Source organism: Trachypithecus francoisi, unplaced genomic scaffold (assembly GCF_009764315.1).
Source record: "Trachypithecus francoisi isolate TF-2019V2 unplaced genomic scaffold, Tfra_2.0 Lachesis_group0, whole genome shotgun sequence".
Classification (NCBI taxonomy): domain Eukaryota; kingdom Metazoa; phylum Chordata; class Mammalia; order Primates; family Cercopithecidae; genus Trachypithecus; species Trachypithecus francoisi.
Genome location: NW_022681453.1, coordinates 54,102,430 through 54,125,747, shown reverse-complemented (window position 1 = coordinate 54,125,747; position 23,318 = coordinate 54,102,430). Strand labels below are relative to the sequence as shown.

The 23,318-nt window shown below is 45.8% G+C and overlaps 1 protein-coding gene and 2 non-coding genes across 4 annotated transcripts; all 3 read right to left on the bottom strand.

Moving 5' to 3' along the window:
• Positions 1–1,000: 1,000 nt before the first annotated feature.
• VHL (von Hippel-Lindau tumor suppressor) lies at positions 1,001–11,327 on the bottom strand. 2 transcript variants are annotated; one of them, XM_033210649.1, is made up of 3 exons: positions 10,780–11,327; positions 8,339–8,461; positions 1,001–4,881 (listed from the first exon to the last, which is right to left on the bottom strand). In XM_033210649.1, the coding sequence occupies exons 1-3, from the start codon at positions 11,117–11,119 to the stop codon at positions 4,703–4,705; spliced, it is 642 nt and encodes a 213-aa protein (XP_033066540.1). In that variant the 5' UTR covers positions 11,120–11,327; the 3' UTR covers positions 1,001–4,702. The 2 variants fall into 2 exon arrangements, with proteins under 2 accessions (XP_033066540.1, XP_033066541.1); XM_033210650.1 differs by lacking the exon at positions 8,339–8,461 and having other exon boundaries at positions 10,780–11,255.
• Positions 11,328–11,749: 422 nt separating this feature from the next.
• LOC117084736 lies at positions 11,750–11,851 on the bottom strand. Its single transcript, XR_004437638.1, has one exon. It is a non-coding gene; the product is annotated as a small nucleolar RNA U13 (small nucleolar RNA).
• A 6,761-nt stretch (positions 11,852–18,612) lies between these two features.
• On the bottom strand, positions 18,613–18,715 carry LOC117084728. Its single transcript, XR_004437629.1, has one exon. It is a non-coding gene; the product is annotated as a small nucleolar RNA U13 (small nucleolar RNA).
• Between the last annotated feature and the right edge of the window lie 4,603 nt (positions 18,716–23,318).

Sequence of the window (23,318 nt, the reverse complement as noted above, 5' to 3'; positions counted from 1 at the left end):
AAAAAAAAGTACTCACATGTGGAATTTTCCACTTGTGGAGTCACGTCAGGACTCAGAAACTTTAGGATTTTTTAGCACTTTGGATTTGGAATTTTTGGACTAGGGATACTCAATCTGTATTGAAGGGGTATCAGGAAGCCTATGACTAGCAGAGAGTGGGACTGAGGTGCTAAGAATGGGACACAGAGACCCAGGGTGAAAGTATCCGAAAAGTTCACACTGGTGTTCACACACTGTGTAAAACACTGGTATCTATTTCATATCCTTAATGCACTGATTTCTAGCACATGCCCTCACTGTTGTATTCTCAACATATATATATATATATATATATTTTTTTTTTTTTTTTTTTTTTTTTTTTTTTTTTTGAGACAGAGTTTCACTCTTGTCGCCCAGGCTAGAGTGCAATGGTGCAATCTCGGCTCACTGCAACCTCTGCCTCCCAGGTTCAAGCAATTCTCCTGCCTCAGCCTCCTGAATAGCTGGGATTATAGGCACATGCCACCACACCCAGCTAAGTTTTTTTTCATTTTTAGTAGAGATAGGGTTTCACCATGTTGGCCAAGCTGGTCTCGAACTCCTGACCTCAGATGATCTGCCCGCCTTGGCCTCCCAAAGTGCTGGGATTACAGGCGTGGGCCACCTCACCTGGCCTTATTCTCAACATAATTAACTGCTGATGAAATATTAACCACTTACCTTTTTGGGTTCTGTTTTCATGGGAAAAAACTTTGTTTCTGAAGTGAATGTTTTTCTTCTTAATATTTTTCTGTAGTGTTTAATTTTGTATAGTGATACATTTCTTTTATAAGAAAAATAAAGCTAAAATAAACAATGTTAAGTAAAAAAGAAAATCCAGGGTTGGAAAGAGAAGAGACTTGGAATGAGGCTGGTGGCTTATGTCTGGATCTCCTTCTCATCCTGGGCCTTTATGTAAACAGGTTTCAAAACTCTCTGAGAGAGAAGTGCCTGGTTAAAACACCACACAACACACCTTGCCTATTTCCTTTACTCAGCACCATTTAATGTATTAAAGAACAGCTTTAAAAAAAAAAAAAAAAAAACTTAAAATAGGAACTTCACAATCTCTTAAGAGCTATATATTTAATACATTCACAAGATTTCAAATGAAAAACATATATTATTCACGCTACAGGTTTTTAATTTTCCTTGGACAACACCAAAAACACAGTACTCAAACTGCATGGGTTTTTTTTTTGTTTGTTTGTTTGTTTGTTTTTTGAGATGGAATTTCACTCTTGTTGCCCAGGCTGGAGTGTAATGGTGTGATCTTGGCTCACTGCAACCTCCACCTCCCACGTTCAAGAGATTCGCCTGCCTCAGCCTACCGAGTAGCTGGGATTACAGGTGCCCGTCTCCATGTCCGGATAATTTTTGTTTTGTTTTGTTTTCCTTTTTGAGACAGTGTCTCACTCTGTTGCCCAGGCTGGAGTGCAGTGGCATGATCTCGGCTCATTGCAAGCTCTGCCTTCTGGGTTCAGGCCATTCTCCTGCCTCAGCCTCCCGAGTACCTGGGACTACAGGCGCTCACCACCACGCCCATCTAATGTTTTCTATTTTTCAGTAGAGACAGGGTTTCACCGTGTTAGCCAGGATGGTCTCGATTTCCTGACCTCCTGATATGCCCGCCTCGGCCTCCCAAAGTGCTGGGATTACAGGTGTGAACCACTGCACCTGGCAATTTTTGTATTTTAAGTACAGATAAGGTTTTACCATGTTGGCTAGGATGGTCTTGAACTCCTGACCTCAGGTGATCCATCTGCCTCGGCCTCCCAGGATGCTGAGATTACAGGCATGAGCCACCGTGCTCGGCCTGCATGTTTTAACAAGAGGAACATGAACTATCATTTTGATACAAAGGTTTAAAAAAAGGCCGGCTGGACGCGGGGGCTCACGCCTGTAATCCCAGCACTTTGGAAGACTGAGGTGGGTGGATCACGAGGTCAGGAGATCAAGACCATCCTGGCCAACATGGTGAAACTCCATCTCCACTAAAAATACAAAATTAGCCGGGCATGGTGACAGGCACCTGTAATCCCAGCTACTCAGGAGGGTGAGCCAGGAGAATCGCTTAAAGCCAGGAGGTGGAGCTTGCAGTGAGCAGAGATCACGCCACTGCACTCCAGCCTGGGCAACAGAGCAAGACTCTATCTCAAAGAAAAAAAAAAAAAGACTATTTGCTGAATGTTGAAAGAAGGGGCTAAAATCAGTTGAAATTTGCAGTAGAAGGAAAACTGTGGAGTGTCTCATTCACTTCACTCTGATTTGAATTTTTTTTTTTTTTTTTGAGAGAGTATCGCTGTGTCACCCAGGCTAGAGTGCAACAGTGTGATATCAGCTCACTGCAACCTTCGCCTCCTGGGTTCAAACAATTCTCCTGCCTCAGCCTCCTGAGTAGCTGGGATTACAGGCGTGCGTCACCACACCTGGCTAATTCTTGTATTTTTAGCAGAAACAGGGTTTCACCATGTTGGCCAGGCTGGTCTTGAACTCCTGACCTCAGGTGATCTGCCCATCTCGACTTCCCAAAGTGCTGGGATTACAGGCATGAGCCACCATGCTTGGCCTGATTTTTTTTTTTTTTTTTTTTTGAGCCAGGGTCTTGCTCTGTCCCCCAGGCTGGAGTGCAGTGGCGTACTCATGGCTCACTGCAGCCTCCAATTCCTAAACTCAAATGATCTTCTCACCTCAGCCTGCCAAGTAGCTAGGATTACAGATGTGTGCCGCCACACTAATTTTTAAAAATTTTTTTGTATAGATGGGGTCTCACTATGAGCCCAGGCTCATCTTGAAGTTCTGGGCTCAAGCAATCCTCTTCCTTGGCTTCCCAAAGCACTGGGGTTACAGGCGTGAGCCAGCACGCCAGCCACCACTCTCATTTTTGAGCACAGGAATTGTGCCCAAAGGCTAGGATAAGGAATTAAAAGATTCCAAGAAATACCCCCAAACATTAATTATAAAAGGAAGACTACACTAATGTTTGTGAAAAGCTTATAACAATATAGAGAAATAGTTAAGTTACAAAGTTAAATGAAAAAGTAGGGTATAAAACTGTATAAACAGTACAATCTCAACTATGTAAAAATCAACCAATATATGCCCTAAAAAGGCTGAAAGGAAACTGTTAATGTGGCTGTGTTTAAGAAGTGTATCTAATAGGGATCTTTTTTCTTCCTTTTTAGTTTTCTGTCTTTTCCAAATGTTTCTCTACTGGGGATATTTTTTTAAAAGCTATTAGGGGAGGAACAGAATAAAAATTGGAAAAAAAAAAGCCATTAGTTACAAAAAACTGAGTCTGATAGAAGTATTGAATTTGAGTTAATGAATTTAAGTCTAGCCTATAAGAGTTTGTACATTTAGAAAACTATGAAACATTCCAGGCTACTCCATGAATCCACTGGTAGGACCAGAAGTTGGAGGTGGAAGTGCCACCTGGTCCTGCCTGATGAAAAATGCTGAATCAGCCAGGCACGGTGGCTCACACGCCTGTAATCCCAGCATTCTGTGAGGCTGAGGTGGGCGGATCACCTGAGGTCAGGAGTTTGAAACCAGCCTGGCCAACATGGCAAAACCCTGTCTCTACTAAAAGTACAAAAATTAGCCAGGCGAAGTGGCAGGCGCCTATAATCCTAGCTACTCAGGAGGCTGAGGCAGGAGAATCACATGAACCCAAGAAACAGAGGTTGCAGTGAGCCGAGATGGCGCCACTGCACTCCAGCTCAGGTGACAAGAGCGAGACTCCGTCTCAAAAAAACAAAACAAAACAAAACAAAACACCCAAATCAATCAGGAATGTCCCATATTTACAAAAAAGAACAGAAATACTCACATTTAGCAAAACCTTATTTGCCCATTAATACTAGAATCAAACATGCAGATTTTCTCCTATTTTCTATGCAGCTGTCAAGTTACAAAAATGCTATTATCACAACTATAGAAAGTAATTCTAGTTTAGAAATGGTAATAAAACAGCACTTCAACAAGAGTGGACCAAGAAAAGTGCACAACTTAGAAAATTTAAAAAGTGCTTCCTATAAAAATGATTCCCTTTAAGACATTTGTTCACTGTATACATTTTAAGGTCCCCTCTCCCACCCCCAAACAAAAATAGAGGCAGAACTTCTAAGCACTTTCTAACAAAGCGTCCCCTGGTTTGTTCCTCTGACAAACCCTGACTGAAGGCTCATGATGTGCAGGCACTGGGGTCTCAAAGAGGACAAAGACTTGTCCCTGCCTCAAGGATGCCTCAGTCTTCCCAAAACAGGAGGCAGATAAGTCACCAACCATTATGGATGTAGAATGAATGTATTATATATCCATTAAAAGCAGATGCCACTGCCTTCTTAAAATTAAACGATATGCTGCAATTCACACTGAATTACTTATACAAACCTCCTTACACGCAAGCTGTCCTGACTTACTAGGAGGCAAAAATGCCACCACCTTCTCCTGATAAATACTTCTCTAATGGGCAGGCATTAAATTACATTTTGTGATATTTGCCCCTAAACATCACAATGCCTAGTTAACTCAGTTAACCTTCTTTTAAGCAATGGTGCCTATTTTACTCTGAGAATGAGACCTTTTGAAACTGAGTAAGGAACCAGTCCTGTATGTAGAGCAAGACTCATCAGTACCATCAAAAGCTGAGATGAAAGAGTGTACATTTCAACAGAAATCATCAATCTCCCATCCGTTGATTTGCAATGTGCTCCTGCGTCAGTCGCTCCAGGTCTTTCTGCACATTTGGGTGGTCTTCCAGATCTTCGTAGAGCGACCTGACAATGTCCAGTCTCCTGTAATTCTCAGGCCTGACTAGGCTCCGGACAACCTGGAGGCATCGTTCTTTCAGAGTATACACTGGAAGAGCAAAAACCAAATCCTCAGTGGCAGACTAGGGTCTCAGTACAAGGAATGAGCAAGAGGCTTTGCCAACAGCTACCTTTACTACTGATGGATCTCACTTTAGGTTACAGAAAAAAAATGAGTGCACGTATGTGGCAGTGTGTTATACTGATGGCCCCCTATGGACACCTCATGGTAGTAATTTCACCTTGAAATGGGCTGGGCTTGTGACTGCTTTAACTAACTGAATGTGGATGAAGCGACGCTGCAATTCTGGGTAAAAGCCTTAAAAAGGCCTGTCAACTTCTGCTTTTATACTTTTGAAAGACCTGAGCTACCGTGCTAGAGAGACCACATAAAGAAGAACAGGCCCTGGCCAGGCATGGTGGTTCATGCCCGTGATCCCAGCACTTTGGGAGGCTGACGTGAGTGCATCGCCTGAGCTCAGGAGTTCGAGACCAGCCTGGGCAACATGGCGAAACTCCGTCTCTATAAAATATACAAAAAATTACCCAGGCATGGTGGCACGTGCCTGTGGTCCCAGCGACTGGGGAGGCTGAGGTGGGAGGATCATTTGAGCCCTGGAGGCAGAGGCTGCAGTGAGCTGAGATCATGACACTGTACTCCAACCTGGGTGACAGAGTGAGAACCCATCTCAAAAAAAAAGAAAAAAGAAAAAAAAAAAAAAAAGAGGGACAGGTCCAGCCCCCAGCTGCCAGCAAAAGACAGCCATACCAATGACTACCACCAGCAGAGTAACCGCCTAGCTGAGCCCAGCCTGGACTACAGAATTTTGAACAAATAAAATGGTGGGCCAACTACGGTGGCTCACATCTGTAATCCTAGCACTTTAGGAGGCTGAGACAGGCAGATTGCCTGAGCTCAGCAGTTCAAGATCAGCCTGGTCAACATGGTGAAACCCCAGTCTCCACTAAAATGCAAACAATTAGCCAGGCTTGGTGGTGCACACCTGTAGTCCCAGCTGCTGAAGCAAGAGAATTGCTTGAACCCAAGAGGCAGAGGTAGCAGTGAGCCAAGATCACACGCCACTGCACTCCAGCCTGGGTGACACAGTGAGACTCTGTCACCAAAAAAAAAAAAAAAGATGGTTATTAGTTTTGGGGTGGTAGTCACAAAACACATAACCAAAACAATGTGTACTTAGAAAATCTAGTACAACTGAATTGGGTATCCCAATTCCTATTTTACACTCACTGGAAACGTACTCCTTAAGGGTATTCTATAAGGCAAATTTACCAAATGTTAACTCAGCAATGCTCATTTTTATATATCTACTTCCTTAAAACAGAATCTATGCACACATATTAATTTGAATCCTATGAAACCCATGTATTTGGGGGGGGGTTTGTGGGTTGTTGTTGTTGTTTTCTTTTTTGAGACAGGGTCTCACTCTGTCACCTGGGCTGGAGTGCAGTGGTGTGATCATGGCTCACTGCAGCCTCGAACTCCTGGGCTCAAGGGATCCTCCCACCTCAGCCTCCCAAACAGCTGCGACTACAGGCACACGCTAAGATAGCCAGGTAATTTAAAAAAATTTTTTTTGTAGAGCTGGGGTCTCACTTTGTTGTCCAGGCTGGTCAAGAACTCCTGGCCTCAAGCAACCCTCCCGCCACAGCCTCCCTAAGTGCTGGAATTACAGGCATGATTACAGGCATGAGCCACCACACATTGCTGGTCTTTAGTGAGTTTTTTTACCCACAGGAACATCAGTTTATTAGGGTGTACCCTGATAAAATCATCTGAGCTTCAAACAAATAGCGAAGTATTATACTAATCTTCAATGATTAAAAAAAAAACAGGTCGGACACGGTGGCTCTCACGCCTGTAATCCCAGCACTTTGGGAGGCTGAGGTGGATGGATCACCTGAGGTCAGGAGTTCAAGATCAGCCTGGCAAACATGGTGTAACCACGTCTCTACTAAAAATACAAAAATTAGCCAGGTGTGGTGGCAGGCGCCTATAACCTCAGCTACCCAGGAGGCTGAGGCAGGAGAATCACTTTTACCTGGGATGCAGAGGTTGCAGTGAGCCGAAATCATACCACTGCACTCCAGCCTGGATGACACTGTGAGACTCTCTAAAAATAAAAACAAAAATAAATACACCTCTGATTGGCACTGTGAGCTTGATTGTGTTAAATTAAAAATACACAGGCCGGCCGGGCACGGTGGCTCAAGCCTGTAATCCCAGCACTTTGGGAGGCCGAGACGGGAGGATCACGAGGTCAGTTGATCGAGACCATCCTGGCGAACACGGTGAAACCCCGTCTCTACTAAAAAAATACAAAAAACTAGCCAGGCGAGGTGGCGGGCGCCTGTAGTCCCAGCTACTCAGGAGGTTGAGACAGGAGAATCGCTGGAACCCAGTAGGCAGAGCTTGCAGTGAGCTGAGATCCGGCCACTGCACTCCAGCCTGGGCGACAGAGCCAGACTCCGTTTCAAAAAAAAAAAAAAAAACATAGGCCAGGCGCAGTGGCTCACGCCTGTAATCCCAACACTTTGGGAAGCCAAAGCGGGTAGATCACAAGGTCAGGAGAACGAGACCATCCTGGCTAACATGGTGAAACCCCATGTCTACTAAAAAATACAAAAAAAATTAGCCAGGCATGGTAGCGGGCGCCTGTAGTCCCAGCTACCGGGGAGGCTGAGGGAGGAGAATGGCACGAACCCAGGAAGCGGAGCTTGCAGTGAGCCAACATCGTGCCACTGCGCTCCAGCGTGGGCGACAGAGCGAGACTCCTCCGTCTCAAATAAATAAAAAATAAAAATAAAAATACACAGGCCGGGGGCTGCGGCTGACACCTGTAAATCCCAGCACTTTGGGGGCTGAGGCAGACAGATCATGAGGTCAGGAGATGGAGACCATCCTGCTAACATAGTGAAACCCTGTCCCTACTAAAAACACAAAAAATTAGTGGGGTGGGTGGCACACGCCTGTAGTCCCAGCTACTCAGGAGGTTGAGACAGGAGAATCGCTGGAACCCAGTAGGCGGAGGTTGCAGTGAGCCGAGACTGCGCCACTGTACTCCACCCTAGCTAACACAACGAGATTCCATCTCAAAAAAAATAAAAAAAATTAGAAGTCAACAACAAATAAGCCAAAATATCTCATGCTCTACACATTGTTCTCCTGGAGCTCCAGGGCACAATTCGGCCAGGGAAACAAAAGGCATTCATAATTTTACAATTCTACAAAACTAACCTATGATGTGATACTTTAATTTCGCTTGTCTCTTAAGAGCCCAAAGTGGTTTTGAGACACCATAACATCTTTAACACAGAACATACAAATACATCAGTTCCATTTTATTTATGGTAGAGAATAGGATACAAAAAGATTGGATACCTTGCCTGACATCAGGCAAAAATTAAGGACTGGGCTTAATTTTTCAAGTGGCCTATCCACAATAAACAACCTTATCTTTTTAAAAAGTAAAACTGAACATCAGTACCTGGCAGTGTGATATTGGCAAAAATAGGCTGTCCGTCAACATTGAGAGATGGCACAAATAATTCAGTTTGGTTAACCAGAAGCCCATCGTGTGTCCCTGCATCTCTGAAGAGCCAAAGGTGACCTATCAGGACAAGCAAAGGTTGTTAAAGAGCCATACTGGTGGCCGGGCGCGGTGGCTCACGCCTGTAATCCCAGCACTTTAGGAGGCCGAGGCGGGCGGATCACGAGGTCAGGAGATCAAGACCATCCTGGCTAACGCGGTGAAACCTCGTCTCTACTAAAAATACAAAAAAATTAGCCGGGTGTGGTAGCGAGTGCTTGTAGCCCCAGCTACTTAGGAGGCTGAGGCAGGAGAACGGCATGAACCAGGGAGGTGGAGCTTGCAATGAGCTGAGATCACGCCACTGCCCTCCAGCCTGGGCAACAGAGCAAGACTCCATCTCCAAAAAAAAAAAAAAGAGCTACACTGGTCTGAGTCAGGGCACCTATTTTCTCCATTTCCCCTGACCTACACAAAAAGCTAAAAAGCTTGCCTCTCACTCTGCTTAAATATCATACAAAGCCCTTCTAGTAACATTATCTCAGTCAGTCCTCACAACAGATCCATTTACAGATGAGAAAACAGGTCTGAGAGGGCAAGTGACATGCTCAAGGTATAAGACAGTAAGCAAAGAGCACATACTTGAAGCTCCTGTAATCCCAGCTACTCGGGAGGCTGAGGCAGGAGAATCGCTTGAACCAGGGAGTCGGGAGGTTGCATTGGGAGGCTGCAGTGAGCCAAGATTGCGCAACAGCACTCCAGTCTGGTGACAGATCCAGACTCCACCTCATATATATATATATAAATGTATATATATAGAAAAACTTTCAAAGGGCTGGGCGCAGTGGCTCACACCTGTAATCTCAGCACTTTGGGAGGCCAAGGCAGGTCGATCATCTGAGGTCAGGAGATCGAGACCAGCCTGGCCAAAATGACGAAACACCCATCTCTACTAAAAAAAACATTAGCCAGGCTTGGTGGCACACACCTCTAATCACCGCTCCTCCGGAGGCTGAGGCAAGAGAACCACTTGACCCCAGGTGGCGGATGTTGCAATGAGCCGCAATTGTGCCACTGCATTCTAGCTTGCGTCACTGCATTCTAGCTTGGGCCACTGCACTCCAGCTTGGAGGGCAAGACTCCCGTCTCAAAAAAAAAAAAAATTTCAATGCCTCCATATTCCTAGGGGGTAAAATCATCTTTTGAATTTCCTCTCCCAAGACTCCAGGTCTCAACGCACTCATGTCTAGAACCTCCTACCTAGGATTGGGTAGCTCCTACTCCTTCCTGCTCCCTTCCTTCTCTGGGAAGCGCTCCTTAACTGAAACCACACAACCATAACCCCTCCAACTCCGAGCAGGCAGGTAGGTCAAGCTCCCACGTCACACACGCTCGGCTCTTCCGGCGCCAACATGACCCTAAGCTTATTCCTGTCAGTTAATGCATCTGTCTGTCTCCCCAGGAGGAATATGTTCTCCATGAGGGCAGAGACTGCGCACAACTGGCCCACTGGAGTCATCAGGACTGAACAGATGGGATGTTAAGGATGGAGCTTTTCTTTTTTGTGTGAGACGGAGTCTCACTCTGTCGCCCAGGTTGGAGTGCAGTGGCCGGATCTCAGCTCACTGCAAGCTCTGCCTCCCGGGTTCACGCCATTCTCCTGCCTCAGCCTCCTGAGTAGCTGGGACTACAGGAGTCCGCCACCTCGCCCGGCTAGTTTTTTGTAGTTTTTAGTAGAGACGTGGTTTCGCCGTGTTAGCCAGGATGGTCTCGATCTCCTGACCTCGTGATCTGCCTGTCTCGGCCTCCCAAAGTGCTGGGATTACAGGCTTGAGCCACTGCGCCCGGCCGAGCTTTTCTTTTAGGGGAAAATACACGTGGGGCGGGGGGTGAGGGGAGCCACCTTCAAATGCAAACTATTCAGCCTTATAAAGAATGCTCTGGGCAGGGCGCGGCGGCTCACGCCCATAATCCCAACACTTTGGGAGGCCGAGGCGGGCGGATCACGAAGTCAGTAGTTCGAGACCAGCCTGATCAACATGGTGAAATCCCGTCTCTACTAAAAATACAAAAATAAGCTGGGCGTGGTGGCGCGCGCCTGTAATCCCAGCAACTCAGGGGGCTGAGGCAGGAGAATCGCTTGAACTCGGGAGGCGGAGGCTGCAGTGAGTCGAGATCGCGCCACTGCACTCCAGCCTGGGTGACAGAGTGAGACTCCCTCTCGGAAATAAAAAAAAAAAAAGAATGCTCTGACGCTTGCGAGCAGCGTCACCCTGGATCAGTCCCGCCTCAAGGGGCCTCAGTTCCCCGTCTGCAAAATGCACCCCGGAGCGGTTGAGGGCCTTCAGCAGACCGTGCTATCGTCCCTGCTGGGTCAGGCCTCAGGGCCGGGCCCGTACCTCGGTAGCTGTGGATGCGGCGACCCGTGCCAGGCGGCAGCGTTGGGTAGGGCTGCGGCTCGCCGTCGAAGTTGAGCCATACGGGCAGCACCACGCGCGGGCTGCGGTTGCAGAAGATGACCTGGGAGGGCTCACGCGAGTTCACCGAGCGCAGCACGGGCCGCGGCCGCCCTGCCTCCATCTCCTCCTCGGCGCCCAGTTCCTCCGGGCCGGACCCTTCCGGGCCGGACTCCTCGGCGCCGGACTCCTCCCGGCCGTCCTCTTCAGGGCCGTACTCTTCGGCGCCTGCTTCCTCCGCGCCTGCCTCGGCCTCGTCCCAGTTCTCCGCCCTCCGGGGCATTCCCTCCGCGGCCCAGACCACCCGGGCTGGACGCCGCGGGATTCGCCGGCCGGACGCGGGGCGGAGCTGCGTGCTCGCTCCCGAGTCGACCTCCGTAGTCTTCGCGCGCGCTGGGTAGAGGATGGAACCCGCTCGAGGAAATAGCCGGCAAGTGCGCGTGCGCAAAAGGATCCTCCAGCACCAGTGGCCGTTCTAACGGAGGCAGAGGCTCAGCGGAGGCGGAGGAGGAACGAAGACGAGCCTAGGCCAACTCGTTACTGTATTTCCACTATAAATTTTTTTTTCGCTCCTCTGAGGTTTGGTTTTTGGTGTTTTTTTTTTGAGACAGGGTCTCACTCTGTCGCCCAGGCTGGAGTGCAGTGGCGCGAGCTTGGCCCACTGCAGCTTTGACCTCCCTTGCTCAAGCGATCCCCCCGCCTCAGCCTCCAGAGCAGTTGGTACTACAGGCGCGCACCACCATGCCCGACTAATTATTTTTATTTGTTGTTTGAGACGGAGTCTCGCTATGTTGCCTAGGCTGGTCTGGAACTCCTGGGTTCAAGTGATCCTCCTGCCTTGGCCTCTCAAAGTGCAGGGATTACAGGCCTTAGCCACCGTTCCTAGCCAACTAACTGAATTTTTTTTTCTTCATGTCAGACGCGCAATGTGCCGCCGTACTAAAAAGGTTCCAGGGTGGCACATCTCACACACACGGGAACACCCAGTCATCACGCTTGTAAACTGCAAAAAGTCAGCTAACTGAATTTTTACAAGGCATGGGTGATTAGTAAAGAGGGAAAAATAATTAGACCTACTATGTGCAGAGCACTCTGGTGGAAATTGGCAAATAAGATATTTACTTTAGGGCAATTAAAACTACAAACATAAACACTCCTGACCTTTGTTCATTTTACAAATATTTATTAAGGCCTTACTATGTACCACCTATGGTAAGTGTTGAAAATATTGTAAAAATCGGTCATGTTTCCTGTCTTCACTGTACTTCGATAAAAGGGTCATACGGCAATCAATCACACAAATAAAATTGCAACTATGGCCGGGTGCGGTGGCTCACACCTGTAATCCCAGCACTTTGGGAGGCCGAAGCGGGCTGATCAGGAGGTCAGGAGTTCGAGACCAGCCTGACCAACATGGTGAAACCCCATCTCTACTAAAAATACAAAACTTAGCCTGGCGTCATGGTGCAGGCATGTAATCCCAGCTACTTAGGAGGCTGCGGCAGGAGAACTGCTTGAACCCAGGAGGCGGAGGTTGCAGTGAGTGCCACTGCACTCCAGCCTGGGTGACAGAATGAGACTCTGTCTCAAAGAAAAAAAAATTGCAACTGTGACTCGTACAACAAAAAGAGACACAGGGTACTATAGAAGGCTAAAGATCTGGGGGTCAAGGAAGATGGTACACAATTCTGTGTAATTAAATGTTCAATGATGTGGGATGGACTCAGGTGGAGACGCAGCTCAGAAAAAGAAGGATTCAGAGAGTTTTATATTAGTTAAAAATATATATTTTTAAGACACTCTCACTTTATCACCCAGGCTGGAGTGCAGTGGCTTGATCTCAGCTCACTGCAACCTCTGTCTACTGAGTTCAAGCGATTCTCGTGCCTCAGCCTCTGGAGTAGCTGGGATAACAGGTGTGTGCCACCACACCCAGGTAATTTTTGTATTTTTAGTAGAGACGGGGTTTCACCATGTTTGCCAGGCTGGTCTCGAACTCCTGACCTCAGGTAATCTGCCTGCCTTGGTTTTCGAAAGTGCTGGGATTACAGGTGTCAGCCACTGTGCCCAGCTCAAAAATAAATTTCAAGTAGAAAGAAAAAGTCTGGCCGGGCGCGGTGGCTCAAGCCTGTAATCCCAGCACTTTGGGAGGCCGAGACGGGCGGATCACGAGGTCAGGAGATCGAGACCATCCTGGCTAATACGGTGAAACCCTGTCTCAACTTAAAAATACAAAAAACTAGCCAGGCGACGAGGCGGGCGCCTGTAGTCCCAGCTACTTGGGAGGCTGAGGCAGGAGAATGGCATAAACCCGGGAGGCGGAGCTTGCAGTGAGCTGAGATCCGGCCACTGCACTCCAGCCTGGGTGGCAGAGCAAGACTCCGTCTCAAAAAAAAAAAAAAGAGAAAGTCTATCAAGTGCCAGGCACTGTGCTAAGCATCCCACATGAATTAAGGCTATGTCATTATCTCCATTTCGCAGCTAAGGAAACAGAAGGGTATATAAGAAAGTGAAGGCCAGGCACCATATGCCTGTAATCACAAGACTTCAGGAGCCCAAGGGAGATAGATCACTTGAGTCCAGGAGTTTGAAACCAGCCTGGGCAACATAGCAAGGCCCTGTCTCTATAAAAAATGAAAAAATCAGCCAGGAATGGTGGCATGCACCTGTAGTCTCAGCTACTCAGGAGGCTGAAGCAGGAGGATCACTTGAGCCCGGGAGGTCGAGGCTGCAGTGAGCTGTGATCATACCAGGGCACTCCAGCCTGGGAAACAGAACCAGACCCTGTCTCAAAAAAAAAGAAAAAAAAGAATGTGAAAAGGGTAGTGTAGTCAGAATGCTGGGTCAGAGAGGTTCATCATCTGATGCCTTAGGGAAAAATGACAGTACGAGTGAACCTCAGGAGCTGGACATCTCCACAAAAGCACTGACACCATGAACCTAAACAATTTTGCCTAGGGCTCTCCTTAACAGCTTACTACAAAGAGATGGTGTATCCTGGTGGCCTCTAGCAGGATTAAGTGACCAGCAGTGATGCTGGACCCCCAGCTACATTAGCAACATGAAAATGTTGTAGAGAAAAATCCCAAAGTAGGCTAGACGTGGTGGCTCATGCCTGTAATCCTAGCACTTTGAGAGGCCAAGGTGAGCAGATCACTTGAGGTCAGGAGTTCACGACCAGCCTGACCAACGTGGTGAAATCCCGTCTCTACTAAAAATACAAAAAATTAGCCGGCATGGTGGCCCGTACCTGTAGTCCCAGCTACTCGGGAGGCTGAGGCAGGAGAATCACTTAAACCCGGGAGGTGGAGGTTGCAGTGATCCCAGATAGCACTACTGCACTCCAGCATGGGCGACAGAGTGAGACTCCATCTCAAAAAATAAATAAATAAATAATAAAAATAAAATAAACCCCAAAGTAAGACTTCTGTTAATCAAATTACAACGACTCAGAGCCATCATAATTCACAAGATTCAGGCAAACATCCCCTCAGTTGTACTCCCATGATAGCGAGGTGAAATATACCAGTTTAATATTACAGAAATGCCTACATCCCTAAAATGAAAACAGTTGTTTAGATAAATGCAGGCTTTGAGATTGCAAATATGTTTCAAAGATCATTTAAGAGGAAGGGGATTACAAATGCTATTATCCCAGCATTGTGGGAGGCTGAGGTGGGCAGATCACTTGAGCTCAGGAGTTCAACACTAGCCTGGGCAACATGATGAAATCCTGTCTCTACAAAAAATACAAAAAATTAGCCAGGCACGGGTGCACCTATAGTCCCAGCTGCTCAGGAGGCTGACGCTGGAGGATCACCTGAGCTCGGAAGGTCAAGCCTGCAGTGAACTGTGATTGCAACACTGCACTTTAGCCTGGGTAACAGAGCAAGACTGTCTCAAAAAAAAAAAAAAAATTGCAAAGGAAACAAGTTTAGAATATACTAAGTAAAACCACAGGCACAATTGTTCTTACGGTACACTTTTCATTGTGCAAAAAGACATGTAGAAAATAATAAAAAATACAATGTCTAAAGACAACTGGTGGGCCAGGCGCGGTGGCCCTCGCCTGTAATCCCAGCACTTTGGGAGGCCGAGGCGGGCGGATCATGACGTCAGGAGATCAAGACCATCCTGGCTAACATGGCAAAACCCCGTCTCTACTAAAAATACAAAAACAAAATTAGCCAGGCATGGTGGCGGGCACCTGTAGTCCCAGCTACTCTGGAGGCTGAGGCGGGAGAATGGAGTGAACCCGGGAGGCGGAGCTTGCAGTGAGTGGAGATGGCACCACTGCACTGCAGCCTGGGTGACACAGCGAGACTCTGTCTCAATAAATAAATAAATAAATAAATAAAAGACAACTGGTGACTTTTTCTATCTCCTTTTCTGTCTTTTCTAAATTTTCTCTAAGGGAGATATATTTTGTCTTGTTTGTATGTCAACTAATTAAAAAATACAAGTACAATAATAAAGCAAATACTGACAATCTCATATGTAATTAGCATGTTGTCATATTTACTTCCTTTGTTTCCAGTTTTTGCAGTGAGCCGATATCGAGATCGTGCCACTGCACTCCAGCCTGGGTGACAAAGCGAGACTCTGTATCAAAAAAAAAAAAGAATATCTTGTCACCCCCAAAACTCCTTCATGGTCAAACCCTGCTCCCACTCTTAATCCCTGGCAACCACTGATCTGTCTGTGTTCTGTCCCTATAGTTTTGCCTTTCCTGAATGTTACACAACAAAATCATATCATATGTAGCCTTTTGAGTTTGGCTTTTTTTCACTTAGCATAATGCATTTGAGATTCATCCAAGTTGTAGTATATAACAACTTATTTTTATTGCCAAGGATATAACACACTATCTACTTACCAACTGTAAGATATTGGTTTGTTTCCAGTTTTTAGCAATTATAAAGTTGCTGTATACATTTGTGTACAGGTTTCTTGCAAACTTAAGTTTCGTTTCTCTTGGGTGAGAATCACCTAGGAGATTGCTAGGTCAAATGGGAAGCACATGTTTAACTTCATGAGAAATTGCTAACCTGTTTCCCCAGAGCGGTTGTATCATTTTGCATTCTCACCAGCAATGTATGACTGTTCCAGTTGCTCCACATTCTTGTCTACAGTTAGTATTATCAGATTTGAGGTTTTGTTCTTTTTTTTGAGATGGAGTCTCCCTCTGCCGCTTAGGCTGGAGTGCAGTGGCATGATCTCGGCTCACTGCAAGCTCCGCCTCCTGGGTTCATGCCATTCTCCTACCTCAGCCTCCCAAGTAGCTGGGACTACAGGCGCCCACCATCACACCTAGCTAATTTTTTGTATTTTTAGTAGAGATGGGGTTTCACTGTGTTAGCCAGGATGGTCTCGATCTCCTGACCTTGTGATCCGCTCGCCTTGGCCTCCCAAAGTGCTGGGATTACAGGCTTGAGCCACCACGCCCAGCCTGGGGTTTCGTTCTTTAAAATAAAATTTTTTTAGCCATTCTAATAGATGTATAGTGGTATATTATTGAGGTTTAATTTGTAATTCTCTAGTAACTAACAATGTTGAACATCTTTTCATGAGCTTGTTTGCCATTAAAAAATAATCAAGCTGGCCAAGTGCAGCGGCTCACGTCTGTTATCCCACCATTTTGGGAGACCCAGGTGGGAGGATCGCTTGAGCCCAGAGTTCAAGACCAGCCTGGGCAATATAGTAGACCGTATCTCTATTTTGTAAAAAAATTAAAAATTAAAAAAAAAAAATTTTTAATCAAGCTAACATATCTATCACCTCAGTTTTTTTTGTGGTGAGAATATTTAAGATCTATTCTCTTGGCTGGGTACAGTAGCTCATGCCTGTAATCCCCGTACTTTGGGAGGCCAAGGCATGCAGATCATCTGAGGTCAGGAGTTCAAGACCAGCCTGGCCAACATGGCGAAACCCTATCTCTACTAAAAATACAAAAATTAGCCAGGCATGGTGGTGGGTGCTGTAGTCTCAGCTACTCAGGGGGCTGAGGCAGGAGAATCGCTTGAACCCAGTGTAAGAATTAAAGAAAAAGGAGAGAAACACGAAGGGTGGCTTGACAGTCAACAGGTTTATTTCAAACCTGGGAGGGATTTCTGAGCAAGTTAGGTCAGAAGCTGCACAATCTTACATACTGAGAGTTTTTAAGGATTCAGGGTTGGAGAGTTTATCAGATACTTGGACTGCTTCTGTGTTTCTTTGTTGTGCTTATCTAGGAGGGAGAGTTGTGTCTGTTCTTGTACATCTTTCTGCAGCTGCGGGCATATCCCCCGAGTCTGCTTTTAGCTTCCCTATCTTAGTGCACCTGAGGGAAAGGAATGTGCTTATTAAGGCCCACTGTTTTACTGGGGCACATTGTATGAGGGTGAAGTTTGGCAGTCACCCAAGAGACTTTATCCCCACCTCCCTCTGTGCCCGAGCTATCTTATCTGTGTTTTACTGTCTGCTCTTTCTGGCTGCTTATAGCTAGAAGAGAAGTGATTTCCTTGAAATGTATGAGGCTAGAAAGGGAGCTGGAACTTAAAGTGGTGGTGTTTGTCCAAGATGACAGTGCTCCTGCTCTGTCACCCAGGAGGCGGAGGTTGCAGTGAGTCAAGATTGCACCACTGCACTCCAGCCTGGTGACAGAGCAAGACCCTGTCTAAAAACAAACAAACAAACAAACAAACTACACTCTTAGCAATTTTCAAATATACATTATTAACTATAGTCTTCATGCTGTATAACAGATCTCCAGAATATACTCCTCCCAACCAAAAGGGTGCCTCATACTTTTTGACCAATATCTCCCTATTTCATCTCAAACCCCTGACTCTGGTAACTACCATTCTACTCTCTGCTTTTGTGAGTTCAACTTATTTAATTTTTATTTATTTATTTATTTATTTACTTATTGAGACGGAGTTTCGTTCTTGGCAACAGAGTGAGACTCCGTCTCAAAAAACCAAAAAAATTCCACATATAAGTGAGAACATACACTTCCACATATAAGTGAGAACACGCATATATTCTTTTCTCTTTTTCCTTTTTTTTGAGACAGAGTTTCGCTCTTGTTGCCCAAGCAGGAGTGCAGTGGTGTGATCTTGGTTCACTGCAACCTCTGCCTCCTGGATTCAGGCAATTCTCCTGCCTCAGCCTCCAGAGTAGCTGGGATTACAGGTGCCGACCACCACACCCGGCTAATTTTGTATTTTTAGTAGAGACGGGGTTTCACCATGTTGGCCAGGCTGGTCTCAAATTCCTGACCTCAGGTGATCCGCCCACCTTGGCCCCCCAAAGTGCTAGGATTAAAGGCATGAGCCACCACACCTGGGCCTCATTTTCTTTATGCATTCATCTGGCAATGGACACTTGATTCCATAATGTGGCTATTGTGAATAGTGCTGCAATGAACATGGGAGTGCAGCTATCTCTTCAAAATACTGATTTTCATTTCCTGTATACATATACCCAGAAGTGAGATTGCTGGATCATATGGTAATTCTATTTTTAGTTTTTCGAGGAACCTCCATACTGTTTGCCATAATCGCTGTACTAATACACATTCCCACCAAGAGCCTGGGAGGGTTCCATTTTCTCCACATCCTCACCAACACTTATCTTTTGGCCATTTAATGTCTTCTGTTGAGAAATGTCTACTTAGGTCCTTTGTCCATTTTAAAATTGTTTCCTTGCTATTGAGGTCCTTATTGGATGTATGATTTGCAAATGTTTTCTCCCATTCTGTAAACTGCCTTTTCACTGTTGTTTTTTTTTACTTCTCATCAGATAGGCAATGTGTTGACATCATAACAAGGTTTGAGGGAGGCACACCTCACACATGAACATGAAAACCCACTCATCATGCTTATGAACATTAAAAAATCTGTTGTATTTTGTTTGCCATTCTTTTTTTTTTTTTTTTTGAGACAGAGTCTTACTCTGTCACCCAGGCTGGAGTGCAGTGGTATGATCTCAGCTCACTGCAACCTCCGCCTCCCAGTTTCACGTGATTTTCCTGCCTCAGCCTCCTGAGTAGATGGGACTATAGATGTGCACCACCACAACCGGCTTATTTTTGTATTTTTAGTAGAGACGGAGTTTCGCCATGTTGGCCAGGCTGGTGTCGAACTCCTGACCTCAGGTGATCCACCCGTCTTGGCTTCCCAAAGTGCTGGGATTACAGGTGTGAGCCACCACCCCCGGCCAGTTTGCCATTCTTGTATTGTCTTCAAGGTGTCAGATCAAATATTTCACCCGTTTTTTAGCTGTTTTCTTACTGCTGAGTTTTAATAGTTCTTTATATATTTATTCAGGTCAATTGTTAATGCTTTTCAAATGCATGTGTGTGTCCATAATGTATATGTGGTGATGTATTACTTTTACAATGGTAAACAAACAAAAACAAACAAAAAAACAAAACCCAAACATCATTTCCATGTACAATACAATTTTGGCCTATGGTATCTTTATCATGTAGTGAAGTTGATACTGCATTGCTCCTTTGTGTATGTTGTGTTTTCCTGAGGTTTTTCTGCAAATGTGATTCTAGCATCTTTTGGTTTGAGAACATACAGTGAACAAGTGACTACACTATAAGCTCCATAAGCCTAGAAACTGTGTCTGTTTCTCATGTTATCTCCAGTGCCTCACACATAATAGACACACAATGTATTTAATGCTAATAAACAACTTCTTAGGCAAAATGTTTGTGAAAGCCACACTGAAGCATTTATCATTTATTGAATTGAAACATTTCATTTCATTTATTTATTTATTGAGACAGGGTCTTGCTCTGTCGCCCAGGCTGAAGTGCAATGGTGTGATCTTGGCTCACTACAGCTATGACCTCCTGGGCCTAGGCAATCCTTCCACCTCAGCCCCATGAGTAACTGGAACTACAGGCATGCACCACCACACCCGCCTGATTTTGTTTATTTTTTGTGGTGGAGGTCTCTCTGGGTTGCCCAGCTTGTTCTCAAAACTCCTGGGCTCAAGCAATCCTCCCACCTCAGCCTCCCAAAGTAATGGGATTACACACATAAGCCATCACACCTATCCAATAAAATTATTTTTTAAAAAATCATTATGGTTGGAAGATGCAGCTGAGGCACAATACAAACTTCACACTTGATAGTCTTAGCAAGTTCAAAGGTGCCAAAGATAACTTTGTCCTAAATGCAAATGTTGATGCCAATGGATACCACCACTTTGATAAATGTAACGAACAATTGCTTTTTTTGCACTCTCAAGGTATCAGTGAGATCCAGGGAGAGGCTAATAGAGGGCCAGTATGGTACAGAAAACACAAAACTGATTTATGAGATCCTGAGTGGCTCTGCACTGACCTGGGAATAAGGTTTTAGTTTTGGCTTTGCCACCAGGATGGACATATCACTCAACCTGTCTGGGCTTGCTTCTATAATCCTAGAATGGCAGGAGCAGACTAGATTATTTCTCAGATTCTTTCTCACCCTAATGTTCTGTGAGTTTTAATTCTTGCTAGTCCTAATCTTTTGCCAATTTAGTGAACAGGGTGGCTTTACTTTTTATTTTTTAACAGATACGGTGTCTCACTGTGGTGCCCAGGCTGGTCTTAAACTCCTGGCCTCAAGTGATCCTCCAGGGTAACTTTTCTTTAGAAAATAAACCAGCCAGGCACAGTGGCTCATGCCTGTAATCGCAATACTTTGGGACGCCAAGGCAGGAAGATTGCTTCAGCCCAGGAGTTTGAGACCAGCCTAAGCAGCATAGTGAGACTCTGTCTCTAAAAACAAAGAAAACAAATAAATAAAGAAAAATTAAATGAAGAAACTCCAGCCTGGCCAACCTGGTGAAACCCTGTCTTTACTAAAAATACAAAAATTAGCTGGGCCTGGTGGTGCATTCCTGTAATCCCAGCTACTCAGGAGGCTGAGGCATGAGAATCTCTTGAACGTGGGAGGTGGAGGTTGTAATGAGCCAAGATCGCGCCACTGCACTCCAGCCTGGGTGACAGAGCAAGACCCTGTCTCAGAAAACAAAAAACAAAAAAAAAGAACAAAAAAAACCTCTAAGAACTCTAAATCAGCCTTTCTTTTTTTTTTTTTTGAGACGGAGTCTTGCTCTGTCGCCCGGGCTGGAGTGCAGTGGCCAGATCTCGCTCACTGCAAGCTCCGCCTCTCGGGTTCACGCCATTCTCCTGCCTCAGCCTCCTGAGTAGCTGGGACTACAGGCGCCTGCCACCACACCTGGCTAGTTTTTTGTATTTTTTAGTAGAGACGGGGTTTCACCATGTTAGCCAGGATAGTCTCGATCTCCTGACCTTGTGATCCGCCCGTCTCAGCCTCCCAAAGTGCTGAGATTACAGGCTTGAGCCACCGTGCCTGGCCTGTTGTTGTTTTGAGACAGAATCCAGCTCTGCTGCCCAGGCTGGAGTGCAGTGGTGTGACCTCAACTCACTGCAAACTCCACCTCCAAGGTTAGATTCTTGTGCCTCAGCCTCCCAAGTAGCTGGGATTACATGCGCACATCATCAAGTCTAATTTTTTGTTTTTCACTTTTAGTGGAGATGGGGTTTCACCGTATTGACCAGGCTGGTCTCGACCTCCTGACCTCAAGTGATCTGCCCACCTTGGCCTCCCAAAATGCTGGGATTACAGGTGTGAGCCACTGCGCCCAGCCATGTATTTTTGTACAATTACTAACGGCAGCAATTGTCTGCAAGCTGCCAGAGCAAATTTTCTAAATCATATTATCCAGAGGCAACTGGGGGCCAACCTTTTTTGCAGGCAACAGCATGAATCTGAGTATAAATACTGGGAAGGAGCCTAGAAATGAACAACAGGCTTCCTGTCCCCACCACCATGTTTATTTTTTCTATTTTTCTTTTTATTGTAGAGACAGGGTTTTGCTGTTGGCCAGGCTGGTGCTGAACTTCTGGCCTCAAGTGATCCCTCCATCTCAGCCTCCCAAAGTGCTGGGAGGCATAAGCCTCAGCACCGAGCCCCCATACCATGTTTTTGAGATGGCGTATCACTCTGTCACCAAGGCTGGAATGCAGTGGCATGATCATAGCTTAATGCAGCCTCAAATTTCTGGGCTCAAGTGATCCTTCTACCTCAGCCTCCCCAGTAGCTGGGACTATAGGCTTGTGCCACCACACCCTCCTAATTTAAAAACTGCTTTTATAGAGAGGGGTCTCACTGTGTTGCCCAGGCTGATCTCAAATTCCTGGGATCAAGCAATCCTCCTGCCTCAGCCTCCCAAAGTGCTAGGACTATAGGTATAAGACACCACGCCTGGCCTCTACCCCACTTAGTGTGGCTTATAGTACAGGCTGAGTGTTATCTGAAATGCTTGGGACCAGAGGTGTTTTGGATTTGGGATTTTTTCAGCTTTTGGAAATCTGAAATACTTTTGAAACGTCTTTATATACTTACTCGTTGAGCATCCCAATCCAAAATCCAAAATGCTCCAGTGAGCATTTCCTTTGAGTGCCATGTCAATGCTCAAAAAGTTTTAGATTTTGAAGCATTTCCAATTTTCAGAATGCAGATCATCAACCTGTAGTATACTTCTTCAGCTTGGTGAAATAAACATGAGTAGTTAAGGGTCTGAGTGACAAGAGTGGAATGACAGAACTGTGTACTTCTGTAACGATCAGCCAGACAATAAGCTCCCTATTTTTTCTGCTTCTGAAATCCACTTCAAACATGTTGGCAAGGATGGTCACGATCTCTTGACCTCGTGATCTGCCCACCTTGGCCTCCCAAAGTGCTGGGATTACAGGCGTGAGCCACGGCGCCTGGCCCAAGCTTAATTTTTAAAGACAGACTGAAAACTGCTTTATTATCAAGGGACTTGCAATCTATTCCTAATTGCTCATGGGCTCAAACCTGTTACTTTTCAGTAAATAAGTGAATTAAACCAAATTACAGAGTAAAAAACATTTCAAAGTATACAGGCATGAAGAGGTTCCCTTGAAGGTGCCTATGAATGGCTTAGAGGAAAATTTAAAATTTAGCTTATTTTCCACTCACAAGAATTTTTTTTTTTTTTAAGACAGGGTCACACTCTGTTGCCTGGGATGGAGTGGAGTGGTGTAATCTCAGCCCACTGCAGCTTCCATCTCCTGGGCTCAAGCAATCTTCCTATTTCAGCCTCCTGAGTAGCTGGGACTACAAGTGCATGCCACCATGCCCAGTTAATTTTTGTATCTTTAGTGGAGATGGGGTCTTGCCACAGTGCCCAGGTGGGTCTCGAACTCCGTCTTGGAAAAAAAAAAGGTAGATTTAAAAAATTATAATTAAAAAAATTATGATGAGTTGGCTGGGCGTAAAAAGAAAAAAAGAGTTGCTGGGCGCGGTGGCTCACGCCTGTAATCCCAGCACTTTGGGAGGCCGAGGTGGGCGGATCACAAGGTCAAGAGATAAAGACTATCCTGGCTAACATGGTGAAACCCCGTCTCTACTAAAAATACAAAAAATTAGCCAGGTGTGGTGGCGGGT